Source organism: Alligator sinensis, unplaced genomic scaffold (assembly GCF_000455745.1).
Source record: "Alligator sinensis unplaced genomic scaffold, ASM45574v1 scaffold147_1, whole genome shotgun sequence".
Lineage (NCBI taxonomy): Eukaryota > Metazoa > Chordata > Crocodylia > Alligatoridae > Alligator > Alligator sinensis.
This window is the reverse complement of record NW_005841847.1, coordinates 1,138,952-1,151,218: the sequence shown is the minus strand read 5'-3', so window position 1 is coordinate 1,151,218 and position 12,267 is coordinate 1,138,952. Positions and strand designations below refer to the sequence as shown.

The 12,267-nt window shown below is 42.3% G+C and overlaps 1 protein-coding gene across 1 annotated transcript in view; it reads right to left on the bottom strand.

Annotated features, from left to right (window-relative positions):
• Positions 1 to 12,267, bottom strand: part of CNTN1 (contactin 1) — a 189,173-nt gene that overhangs the window by 31,970 nt on the left and 144,936 nt on the right. Inside the window, exons 20-21 of the mRNA XM_006015910.2 lie at positions 5,787 to 5,899; positions 4,472 to 4,628 (exon numbers count right to left, since the gene is read on the bottom strand). Of these exons, the coding sequence (XP_006015972.2) occupies positions 4,472 to 4,628; positions 5,787 to 5,899 (270 nt within the window). The remainder of the gene's footprint in view (positions 1 to 4,471; positions 4,629 to 5,786; positions 5,900 to 12,267) is intronic.

The window sequence follows — 12,267 nt, the reverse complement described above, 5'->3', positions numbered from 1 at the left end:
AATGCTGTATTTTTGCTCTTAGGCTGTAAGTACAAAATATATAAATTATTCTTTGTCCACTTAAGTATTTTGAATAAAATGTATGAAAAGTACTGTGAGAAAAGAAAGATTCCATCCTCTTTCAGGAATGAAATCATGTACAAATCCATAGGCTTGATTCTCCTGTTACTCCTAATTTATGCCAAAATAAGTATCTCTGCTAAAGCCAATGCAGTTATACAAGTGCAAGTGAGAAGGGACCATGCACCATATGTTTTTGATTTGTATTCATTGCAGTGTTTCAGACTAGCGCTGTGATTACATTAATATCAACATTATGACAAAACACTGCAATCAGCAGAGTCTGTTACAAAGAAAATCCCTAGTACTTAATACATTAAAAATAAATAAGCCTGCCATTAGTTAGAGAAGCTGATTTCTATGGTTAAACAAGCTGTTCCAGTCTTTAGTTGGTTGTGGTACTAAATACAGAATTCTAACTACATTGCTCAGGCATTCACTGTAATGTGGCAAAAGGAAAAAACAAACAAACAAACAAAAAAAACCCCAAATCCTCACTGAATAAGACATTGGTTAACAAAAGCCACAGTGAAAGTATATATTTTAGTCTGATTAAGTGACATGTCCCAAAATTTAGTTTAAATAGAGGCTTTAGTTACATTCCTAAAAAGAATTTAAGATGACAAAGAAACATAAAAAGAGGAGACAGAAAATCAATACAAACTTGATTTTTGCAAGGCAAAATCTTTTGTTATTTTTGCAATAGCTAAAATAACCATAACAATAGCCATGTTATAACTTATTTTTCAGCCAACACTGTAATGCAGCAAAGCAGCGAGGTGGACTCTATGGATAGGGATCTACCTAAGCTGTGGAGTGACAAAGGGGGTTTTTTACAGTCTGATCACAGTGCACCAAGCTGTTTTTGTGGGCATTTTGTGGTGGCCCTGACCATTGCTGCTGATTGGCAGAGGGCACCTTCACTGAATCTACATCACTACTGTTTTTGCCCCACCCCTCCCTGCTGATTGGCAGAGAATGCCTTCACTCAGTCTACCTCACTACTGCTTTTTTGTTTTTTGGTTGATTTTGCAGCCAACGCTGGATTTCCCAGTGATCATAAAAAAACATCATTTTTTGCAGTTTCTGTGAAATCTGCAAAACTGCAGTTTAGGTAAGTTTCTATCTGTGGAGAAATCATTATTCCACTATAGCAACATTTCTGGTTGCATTTTGCATTGCTAATTGAGTATATCTTTCCATGTAAGTTTTAGAAACTCCACTCTGAGCAGACAGGCGAGACACACATGCTAATTGCCATCAGTGTGTTTCAGGAAAGCCTACAAGTTACAGAAAAGCTGCTAGGTAATATGCTATCACCCTGTCATATAGTTAAGAACAACAATGGTAAATGGGTTAATCCTCATCTGCTACAGAAAACTTCATAGGTCTAGGGACAGACAAACATAAACCAGTATAAGTGATCAGAAACCAGTTCAAATCTGTAACACACCAGAAGTTCAGTGCATATAAACTACTTTCAAAGTGGCTGAAACCAATTTAATATAAGCCTAGATGGATGCAGTATCAGGCTTAAACTAATTTAGGTTAAATCAATTGATTTAACCTTATTAAACTTCTGCCCCAGATCCCTTCCAAATTCAGGCTAACTCACAGTCTCCCAGCTTCCCAGGATGCTTTGCACCTCCTTCACAACTCCCCTCCCTGCCCCCCAAGGTATGCAAGCTAGCCTTGGCCCAAGCTGTCTGCTCCAAACACTCTAATGCTGAGCCACTACACAGCCAGGGGGACCCTGTTCACATGTCTCAGTATGCCCTGCAGCCTCCCAGTTTGCCTGGTAATGATAGCAGTGTACAGGACACCTCTGATTAGGTGACCCATACTGCCTTGCAGGCTGTGCAGCACAATGAGGGTATTGTGAAGGGTCTCCCTGCTTGGCTGGAGCAGTAAAGTCCAGCCTGGGCACATCTACAAGAGCTGTTTACTGCACAGTTGACTTCTTCTGCGCCCAAAACCAACTGTGCACTACCAATTCATATTTTGCTGGAAAAGATCATCACAAAATGTCATGGTGACATCCACGATCAGGCCGCTGGCACCAGTTAGATCTTGTTATTGTTAGGAGGAAAGACCTACCTTCAGTGCAGATTAAAAATTAGCATCATGCAAAATCAATATAACATGTGTTAAAAGGATTAAGATTAACACATTGACAAATTCCAAAATGTAGTAATCAATGAATAGTCATTATCAAACTGAGTTATTTCTAATGGATTTCCACAGGAATCAGTAGTAGGTCCCTTGCTATTCAACATGTTCGTCCATGATTTTAAAGCAAATATAACACAGATAACATTTGTGAATGACACACAAACTGGCAGTCAATGGTGAGGCCTGGGCAGTCAAAATCAGAGACAGAGATATAAAAATAAACAAACACAAAAATATCAGAACAATGATTTTACCTTATCTGTGCATCTTGGTCCTAAGCTCTAAGAATGAAGCTTCCACTTCTGTCCAAGCCAAAGACCTCTCCTAGACTGGGAGTCTGAATTGCCCAGCTAAATCACTGGGAGACTAAAGCATCTTTTGCCCATGAAACTTTAGATTTGCTGTCATGGATTTACTTGTCCTTCTCTGGGCATTTACATATTTCTACACAATTCTCAGGAAGCATATGCTATGCATATAATTTTGTGCCCCAGTTGTGTATCTGTTTACCAGACCAGGAGCTTTTCCTGATCCAATTACAACCAGGAGAATATTTACATCCTGATGTACATAAAGGAAACATCTACACGTTCATTAATGTGCCGCAATTATGGTGCATTGTTTGTACCTGTAATGACAGGTATTAATTTAATGAGCTGTAATTGGTGCTACTGAGTATTAATGCAAATGAACTTCTTTTTTGTGATGCTACTGCACATTAAATTAAATCTACTGTGCACGGGCTTTGCCTGCCATGCTAATATGCAGTAGAATTAGTCTTCTGCGCATTAAGTATCTTGGGTAGATGCACCAACTGATTACTCATTCAGTGTTCTAAAGATACAGTCTCACTTATTTTCCCCCACTGGGGGAAATACCCTTCTTTGAAAAGCCTGTTTCCAGGTTTTATTCTTGCTATACCTCTCCTTTAAAATGTAAATTTATCAATGTTTGGAAGGGCCTAGCTGCTGCCCCAGCCACTGCCCCCTTCTCTCCCCACCCACTCCAGTTACATTACTGCATTCATATCAATGACCACAATTCACAAAAACAGAAGAATGATGAGGCTAAGCAGAGCTAGCTTAATGCTAGCTACCCATAGAGACCACACATCATATTAGTAAAATAAATCCAAGAATATATGTGTGGCATTCCATGAACACCTCAAATATTGTGGGTTTGTGATGCTGTGTAGAGTCTAGTTCTTTATAAAAGAATATTAAAATGTTAAAAAGTTAGAGAGCATGCAGAGAAAAGCCAGACAAATTATTTAAGGGACAGAAGAAAACATCTCCTTCAGTAGGAGATTTAAATAGCTCAATCTGTTATCTTATTTAAAAGAAGATTAAGAGGTGACTTGATTACAGTGTATAAATACTTGCAAAGGTAGAATACACTGGATACTAAATGCATCTTTAGCATAAGAAAATAGATAGGACAGGCAGGAGAAACCACTACAAATACCAATGACTAGAAGCTAAAACCAGACAAATTTAATAAGGAATTAAGTTTTTAATAGTGAGGACAATTAACGATGGGAACAAGCAGTGAAATAGTAGAGTCTCTATTTCTTGATGTCTTCAGATCACACCTAAATGTTTTTCTGGAAGATATGCTTTAGCTATACACAAACTAATAAGCTCAGCATAGAGGTAACTGAATGAAACTGAATGGCCTGTAACATATAAGAGTAGAAGCAGGGTAGATTTGCACCTTATAGACTAACACAAGTATTATGTAGCACAAACATTTGTAGGCTGAAGCTCATTAAATCGTTAATGAAAAGCAGCTGTTCTCTGGGATTGCTCCCTTTTTGAACAGCCACTTCTCCCACAATATACATATTATAATATATGTACCGACACTGAGAACAGATACTACTAACTATATGGGCTATGTTTCAAAGGGCAGGATATGAAGTTTATCATCATAACTGTTTCCCAAATTTTAAAAGACCAATATAAGTATTGAAATTTTAAGATAGCAAGAATGGTGTCTAATTTCATGACTTATTTTTTTTCTGAAATAGTACTTTGTATAGTATATACTACAGTGATCAGTATCATGTGCATTCAAAAACTTATTAGAGAGAGAGAGGGGAGCAGAGAGAGGGAACGAAACAGATTTTCACTCTAGACATCTTTTGCCACAAATGACATGTATCTGCAGTCTCTACTGTGTGCAGAAGAGGGGAACCATCTAACCCAAGCTCCCAATATAAAAAAAAAAAACTGCCCACCTGAAATTTTGATTTGAGCTACTTCTCCATCTCCTCCTTTACTGTGTGCACGAACCTCAACCACATATTCACCATCTCTGGGGACTGGGACTTCTATTGAATGTTTACCAGTTGAATACAATTTGCCCTCATGTTGGCCATCTGGTCGATACAGCACCTTGTAAAGCCCCAAAATAAGTACAGTTATTGCAATGGCATAGTGTTACTGATACCACAGTTGCACTCATACCGAATTTTGATTAATACATTTAATGCATATACACTTTCATGTGCATATACTTCACAAGAATCAAAACTACATAACGTGTATTGCTGCACTGAGTGTCCAATAACAAAGGAGCTGAGAGAGAGCGAGAGTGAGAGAGAGAGAGAGAGAGAGAGAGGCTTTCCTAATTTATTTCTTTATGACAAAATAATGCCACCTTATTTTTAAAACATTTTCCTATATGGGTCCAAAACAGGTTTTTAAATGACTGAGGAAAATACTTTGGTATCACCAAAGATAAAATAAATATAAATCACATTACAGAATTACAATATTCTATAACAGAAGTTATTTAAGAATATTCTCATTCTTGGAGGATAGCTTAATAATTTATTTTACTAAAATGTTTCAGAACTGGCAGACTATTTAAAGTGTGAAATTAGTATGCGACTTATGTGACATATGAAAATGATTTCTGCTTGTTTTCAAAGGAAGTAACTCAATCTATCAAAGAGACCTATGTGTGTAGCATATAAAACTCTAACTGTATTACTTCAAAGTAAACACTAAGGCTAGGGAGGAACCCATTTTATAGGTTTCTGCATACCAATGAACTATAACTAACTACACGTATATTACATTTGTTGTACCCTAGTTGCATGTAACAGGGTATGCTGTTTCATTACAAACAGATCTACTTTCTTAGATTATAAAGGGCATATATTGTGGGAACTGTGATTTCTAGGAGAAGGACAGAAAAGCAATGCATACTTGGAAAAAGAGCAAAATTTTAAGAGAATAGTCTGTGGAAGATTTTCCATAAAACTGAAAAAAAATACATCTTTCTGTATGGGAAGTAAGGCCCTACTGAATATCTAATGTGATATTCTCAAACTTTTCTATATTATAGCCCCTTGTTAAGAAAAATAAGAGGAAGTTTTGTGATCACACAGTATTAAAAGAGGTGGGATTTGTGATCTCCAAGTATGAAACCAGGGGCCTTAGCACGGAAGCGCAATGGAATTTGAGTGGATACTGAAGTTCGTTATTGGCTATGAAATACACCATGTCCAGGATATGCAAGTTAAAAGCTATTTTTATAGATCATACTTTGTATCCAGAAACTGCTGATTCATTTGGCATGGGCTTGACGTGATCCCAAGTGATGATGTACCTTGAACCAGACCTTACAGAACTGATAATTCTTGGACGTTGACTTGGAGCTGAAAAAAAGATATGTAGAAAGCATGCATAAATAGGACTTCCTAAACTCTTTAAACATTTTAATTAAGGCTTAAAAAAAGGCAAATTATGATTGCTCTTTATGCAAATATCAGGTAGTCTCTCTCTCAGAATGCAGTCGTGTGGCTCTCACCAGGAAGCTTTTGAAATGGCCTCTTTATGGGCTTGGCTTTTGTGCATTATCAGAACAGAAGTGGTTAACAAAATCCTTTTCTAGGGTATTGGCCAAGTGTTCACCAGCATCTCCCTTAATCTGTATTTAATTATATTCATTTGTTGTATTTAAATATCACTATTGAAAGACACTTCCACAACATTTCTCCTTGAGGTAAACAGAGTGCCCCATTGTACAAAGTGTAATATTAAAATAGTGACAATATAAAATTAATCTTCTTATTTGACAGATATACATCTGCAAGTTTGAGTCACACAGTATATACTGTTTAGTTTATTGAAAAAACCCCACATATGTTGACCTCATATGTTTTTAGAAGTTGCAAGTGTACTTTAAACAAACAAACACAGTTATTAATTATCATGCTTACTTGAATTTTTTTTCTTTTCCCCAAATCAGCATGGGGGAAAAATCCCCTTGTCTTATATTTGCATGCAAGGAAACCTCATTAAACACGTTGTCTATAATTAAATGTTTGCCAAAAGCAACGTGTGCTCAGCAATGAAAACCAACTACGAAATTGATTAAATGCATAGTTTCATAGTTGGTTTCATAGTTGGTAGGGTCGGAAGGGACCTAAGCAGATTATCTAGTTCGACCCCCTGCCATGGGCAGGAAAGGATGCTGGGGTCAAATGACCCCAGCTAGGTGGCTGTCTAGCCTCCTTTTGAAGACCCCCAGGGTAGGAGCGAGCACTACTTCCCTTGGAAGTTGGTTTCAGCTCCTAGCCGCCCTGACTGTGAAGTAGTGCCTCCTGATATCTAGCCTGTATCTCCTCTAAGTCAACTTATGGCCATTGTTCCTTGTTACCCCCGGTAGTGCTCGGGGGGAACATGGACTCTCCTATTGCCTGCTGGTCCCCCTTGGCAAGTTTACAGGTGGCCACCAGATCCCCTCTCAGCCTTCTTTTGGGGAGGCTGAACAGGTTCAGGTCCCGTAGCCTCTCCTCGTAGGGCCTGCCTTGCTGCCCCCTAATCATGCGAGTGGCCCTCTTAGGAACCCTCTCAATGCTGTCCACACCCCTCCTGAAGTGTGGCGCCCAGAACTGGATACAGTACTCCAACTGCAGCCTGACCAATGTTGCATAGAGGGGGAGGATCACCTCCTTGGACCCGTTCATGAAGCATCTATGGATGCACGACAAAGTGCGGTTAGCCTTCCTGACCGCGTTCCCACACTGGCGGCCCACGTTCATCTTGGAATCAATAGTGATTCCAAGATCCTTCTTTGCCTCTGTGCTGACAAGAAGGGAATTCCCCAGCCTGTAGGTATGCTGCTGGTCCTTCCTCCCCAGGTGCAACACCTTGCACTTGTCAGTATTGTATTCCATCCTATTCTCATCCACCCACCCCTGTAACCTGTCGAGATCTAGTTGTAGCCTGTCCCTCTCTTCTAGTGTACTCACTTCTCCCCACATCTTAGTGTCATCTGCGAACTTGAACAAGGTGCTTTTCACCCCCTCGTCCAAATCGCCAATGAACATATTGAACAGTGTGGGCCTGAGGACCGAGCCCTGGGGAACCCCACTGACCACATCTCTCCAGGTGAAAAATGACCCACCCTCCACCACACCCTGGGTGTGGCCCTCCAGCCAATTTGTGACCCATCTGACTGTGTAGTCATTGACACCACAGACACCTAATTTTTTAATGAGGATGGGGTGAAAGACGGTGTTGAAGGCCTTCCTAAAGTCCAGGAAGGTTACGTCCACTGTGACACCTGCGTCCATGGCTTTTGTAACCTGAAACGCCCCCAGGGTTGCTCTGACAGAGCCTGCCTCTAATGAACCCGTGTTGATTGCCCCTAAGCATAAACTCCCCTGCTGGTCCCTCGCAGATGTACTCCTGGATAATTTTCTCAAAGAGGTAAGACTAACGGGCCTATAGTTTCCTGGGCCCTCTTTCCTCCCTTTTTTGAAAATGGGGACCACATTGGCTCTTTTCCAGTTGTCAGACACCTCACCAGGGCACCATAAGTGCTTGTAAAGCCATGCCAGGGGTCCTGCAATGACCTCTGCCAGTTCCCTAAGCACTTTGGGGTGGAGATCGCCAGGACCTGTTGATTTGAACGTATCTAGTCCCTCCAGAAGTTCCCTGACTAGGTCCTCACTGGCCTGGCTGCACCTCACCTGAGTCCGTGACCCAGTCCCTGCTCAGAAAAATGGAAGCAAAGAATCTGTTAAAGAGATTAGTTTTGTCATCTGGTGCTACCACCAGATTACCAAGCATGTCCTGCAGAGGCCCCACATTATTTGGCACCTTCTTTTTACCCACTATGTATTTAAAAAAGGACTTGTTATCTTTGATCCGAATCACTAGTCCCAGTTCCATCTCTGCCTTAGCCTTCCTAATAGTCCCCTACAATCTCGAGCCAAGGAGGTATAATCCACCTTGGTGATGGCCCTTCCCTTCCATTGGGTGTACACCTCCTTTTTGGCTCTGAGGCATTCGTGGATGCTTTTGGTGAGCCATGGGGGCTTTTGAGCACTCTTGCCCCCTTTGATCCACATGGGGATTGTCACGCTTTGGGCTTGGAGGATCGTCTCCTTAAGGAACGACCACTCTTCTTGGACTCCCAACTCCCCTCCCCTCCCCTCCGGGACCTGTGTTTCCCTGACTAGTCTCCTTACCTCACTGAAATCCGCTCTCCTAAAGTTCAGGGCTGCTGCCTTGCTGCAGGCTTTTGACACCCTGCACTGGATGGTAAATTCTAGTAGGCGATGGTTGTTATCACCCAGTTGGTCGAGCAGCCACAGTCCCCTCACCAGGTTGTCGCCTGTGGCCAGGACTAGGTCCAACAAGGCATTTCCCCTGGTGGGACTGTGCACCTCCTGGGTTAGGTGAAGGTCCTATAATTTGGCTAGGAACCTACATGAGAGGTCAGACCTGGCTGACTGCTCTTCCCAGCAGATGTCCAGGTAGTTTAGATCACCCATGATGACCAAGTCCCTTGACTTAACTGCCTCCGCGAGTTCCCAGTCCAGCTCTTCTCTCTGGTTAGGTGGCCTGTAGTAAACCCCCATCGTTAGGTCCCTTTCCCCCGACCCCTTTGTATTCTGACCCAGAGCACCTCCATTTTCCCTACTTCAGACGCAGTGCTGTTTGCAGAGGATGTGTATTGCTCTTTGACATAGAGCACCACACCCCCACCTTTCCTCCCTGTTCTATCCCACCTCTACCGCCTATAGCCCTTGATGTTTACCACCCCATCATGCGTTGGATCCCACCAAGTTTCAGTGAGCCCCACTATGTCTGGGTTTGTGTTAGCTAGCAGGAGGACAAGTTCCTTCTGCTTGTTCCCCATACTGTGAGCCAACCCTGAGCATGGCTGTAAAACATGCAGCCCATACTGGACAGACCACACAGATAGCTTAGTAAAGCCCACCTGAATAAGATATATGGTAGTGCCCATTGCATGCAGTCCCCCTCAGCACCAACTCTTTTTCAAAACATGGTGAACCACAAAGTTGAATACATTTTGAGTTCCTCTTCATTCCTACAGCTGAGCTGCAGCTTTCTTTTCAATTTTCAATCATTCCTGTTTCTTTACCAGTCTTAAATGTTTGGCAAACATCACCAAACAGGGCCCTAAACAATTCACCCAGAATCCCTCTGATGCCCACTCTCTCTCAGCCTGTTTCACATTTTATTAGTGAGATCCCACTTCCTATGAAGTGGAACCAAACCAGGTTGCCCTGTGCTTCATCTGAATATAAATATGCACATAATGCCATGTCCACAGCAACTGATGTTGAATTATCAATACTTCCATACTGGCAGTGTTAGCATCAGTGAGGACACTGACATTTGTGTGACAATCTTCCTGCTTTATGTCAAGGATCTTCCGGAGGTAGCACTGGTGATGGTGTTCCAGGCTTTTCAGGTGGTCCCTGTAAGTAATCCAAGCTTCACAGCCACACAGAAGAGGTGGGAGTACTACAGCCTTCTCTAATAGAAGCTCTGTTCGAGTCTTGATGTCATGATCACTAAACACACAATGATTCAGTCTTCTGAAGGCAGTGCTGGCACACCAGATCCTACAAAGGATCTCATCATTGATGTTGGCCTTCTTTGGGAGATGGCTGCTTAGGTATGCAAAGTGTTCAACATTCTCCAATTCCTGTTCATCAATGAGGATCTTGCTCAGGAGCAGGGGGAGGGGAGGGTGTTAGTTGGCTCGGAGAAGGCTGGTGAAGCATCTTTGTTTTTTTATGTTAAGGGCCAGTCTCAGGCACTGGTATGCCTGAGAGAAGCAGTTAAGGGCTGTTTGTGGGTCCTCCTCAGTATGTCAGCACAATCATAAGTGTATTGAAGTTCCACAATCAAGGCTAAAGTAACTTTGGTTTTGGCAAGGAGGTGGGAGAGATTGAAAAAGTTCCCATCCATCCTGTACTTAGTGTTGATGTCATGTGGCAGAAGGTCATGGATGAGCATCTCGATGACAGCAAGAAAGATGGAAAACAAAATTGGTGAAATCATGTACCCCTACTTGACACCAGTTCAAATGGCAAATGGCTCCATAGCAGAGCCATAGTGGCTTTGGTCAAATCAAATCAATAAGGGCAATATACAGTTCCTGGTGCTGTTCTTCAGCATTTTTCCTGGATCTGCCAGGGCCATAAAATACACGTCCCTGGTGCCTCTTGATGGTCTGAAGCTGCACTGAGACTTGGGAAGGATTTCCTTGGCAAAAGGGAACAGTTGGTTCAGCCAATGCCATACTTCTTAATTGAGCAAGGATCTTCCCAGCAATGGAGAGGAGGGTGATACCTTTATAGTTTCCATAGTCAGCCTTATCTCCCTTTTAAAAAAATAGTGACAATATTGGCATTTCTTAGGTCAGTGGGAATTTCCTCAGTGTTCCAGATTTTAAGAAACAATATGTGGAACTTGTTGTTCATAGTTTCCCCACCAACTTTAAAGACCTCAGCTGCTGTGCCATCAGGGCCAGATGCTTTGTTGTTCCTCATCTCTCTTATTGCCTGGTGTACTTCTTCAGAGGTCGGTGGGCTTCTCTTACTGGATGCTGTGGGATGGATTCGATGGTTTCATCAGTCACCACCGATTCTCAGTTCAGGAGCTTTTGGTAGTGCTCCCTCCAGCAGTCTATGACAGGGGTACTACCATCTTCAGATCTAAGTAGGGTAAGTCCACAAGAACTTGGTCCATAAGCAGCCTTGACTGCACTGAAGAAGCTCTGCACATCATGATTGTCAACAAATTGTTGGATTTCATTCGCCTTCTCTTCCCACAAGTTTTTTTTTATTTCTTGAATCTTTTCTGGGCTTCAGCTTTAAACCATCAAAACGTTCCCTGCTTCTGACTGGACCTATGATAGTTTTGCCAGTCACAGAAAGCTCTTCTCTTCTGATCAAGAAGGGCTTTGATCCCAGCATTGTTTTCATCAAACCAGCCCTGATGGCATCAGGTGATAAAGCCAATTGATTTCATGCAAGCCTCATGGATGGTCTATTTTAGAGCTTGCTACTCTTTCTCAACACAAGTGTTATCATTTTCAATCCTAAGATTGGCGAGTTTCTTACTGAGATGTGTTTACAGGGCTCTGCAGTATCTAGGGGTCTGAAGGAATTTGATGCTGTACTGTCTTCAGACTGATTTAGGTTTTTTTCAATGTTTCAAAGCAACCCTGATGGACATGACTGATCTCACTAAATGATGATTGATCCAGCAGTCATCAGCTCCTTATCTGACACACATGATATTTCCTGACACACATGATCATGCACTCTTACAATGATGTAGTCACAGAGGTGCCATTATTTTGAATAGGGATGTGGCCATGTTGTTTTGTACTTGTCACGTTGTCTGAAGATAGTGTCAGTAATGATAAGGCCATACTTTGCACAACGACTGAGTAAAAGAATGCCACTGGAATTGGCCTTGCCCACTCCTTCCTTTCCAATGGTGCCCCTCCACAAAGTGGCAATGCATAGGGGGTGCACAGGAGTGCATGTGCACCCCTGAGAGTGCCAGTGCACCCCCTGATGGCTGTGCTTGCCGCTTAGGCGATGGGCAGGCAGGGCAGGCAGGGATACTGGTGCCCCCACTGCAAGCACCAGCTGATTGCTGTGCTCACGGCAGCTGCTTTTGGGAGTGGTTGTGGCTGCTTCTGGGAACGGCTGCAGCAATTGGCCGGCACTTGCTCCTAGAAGCG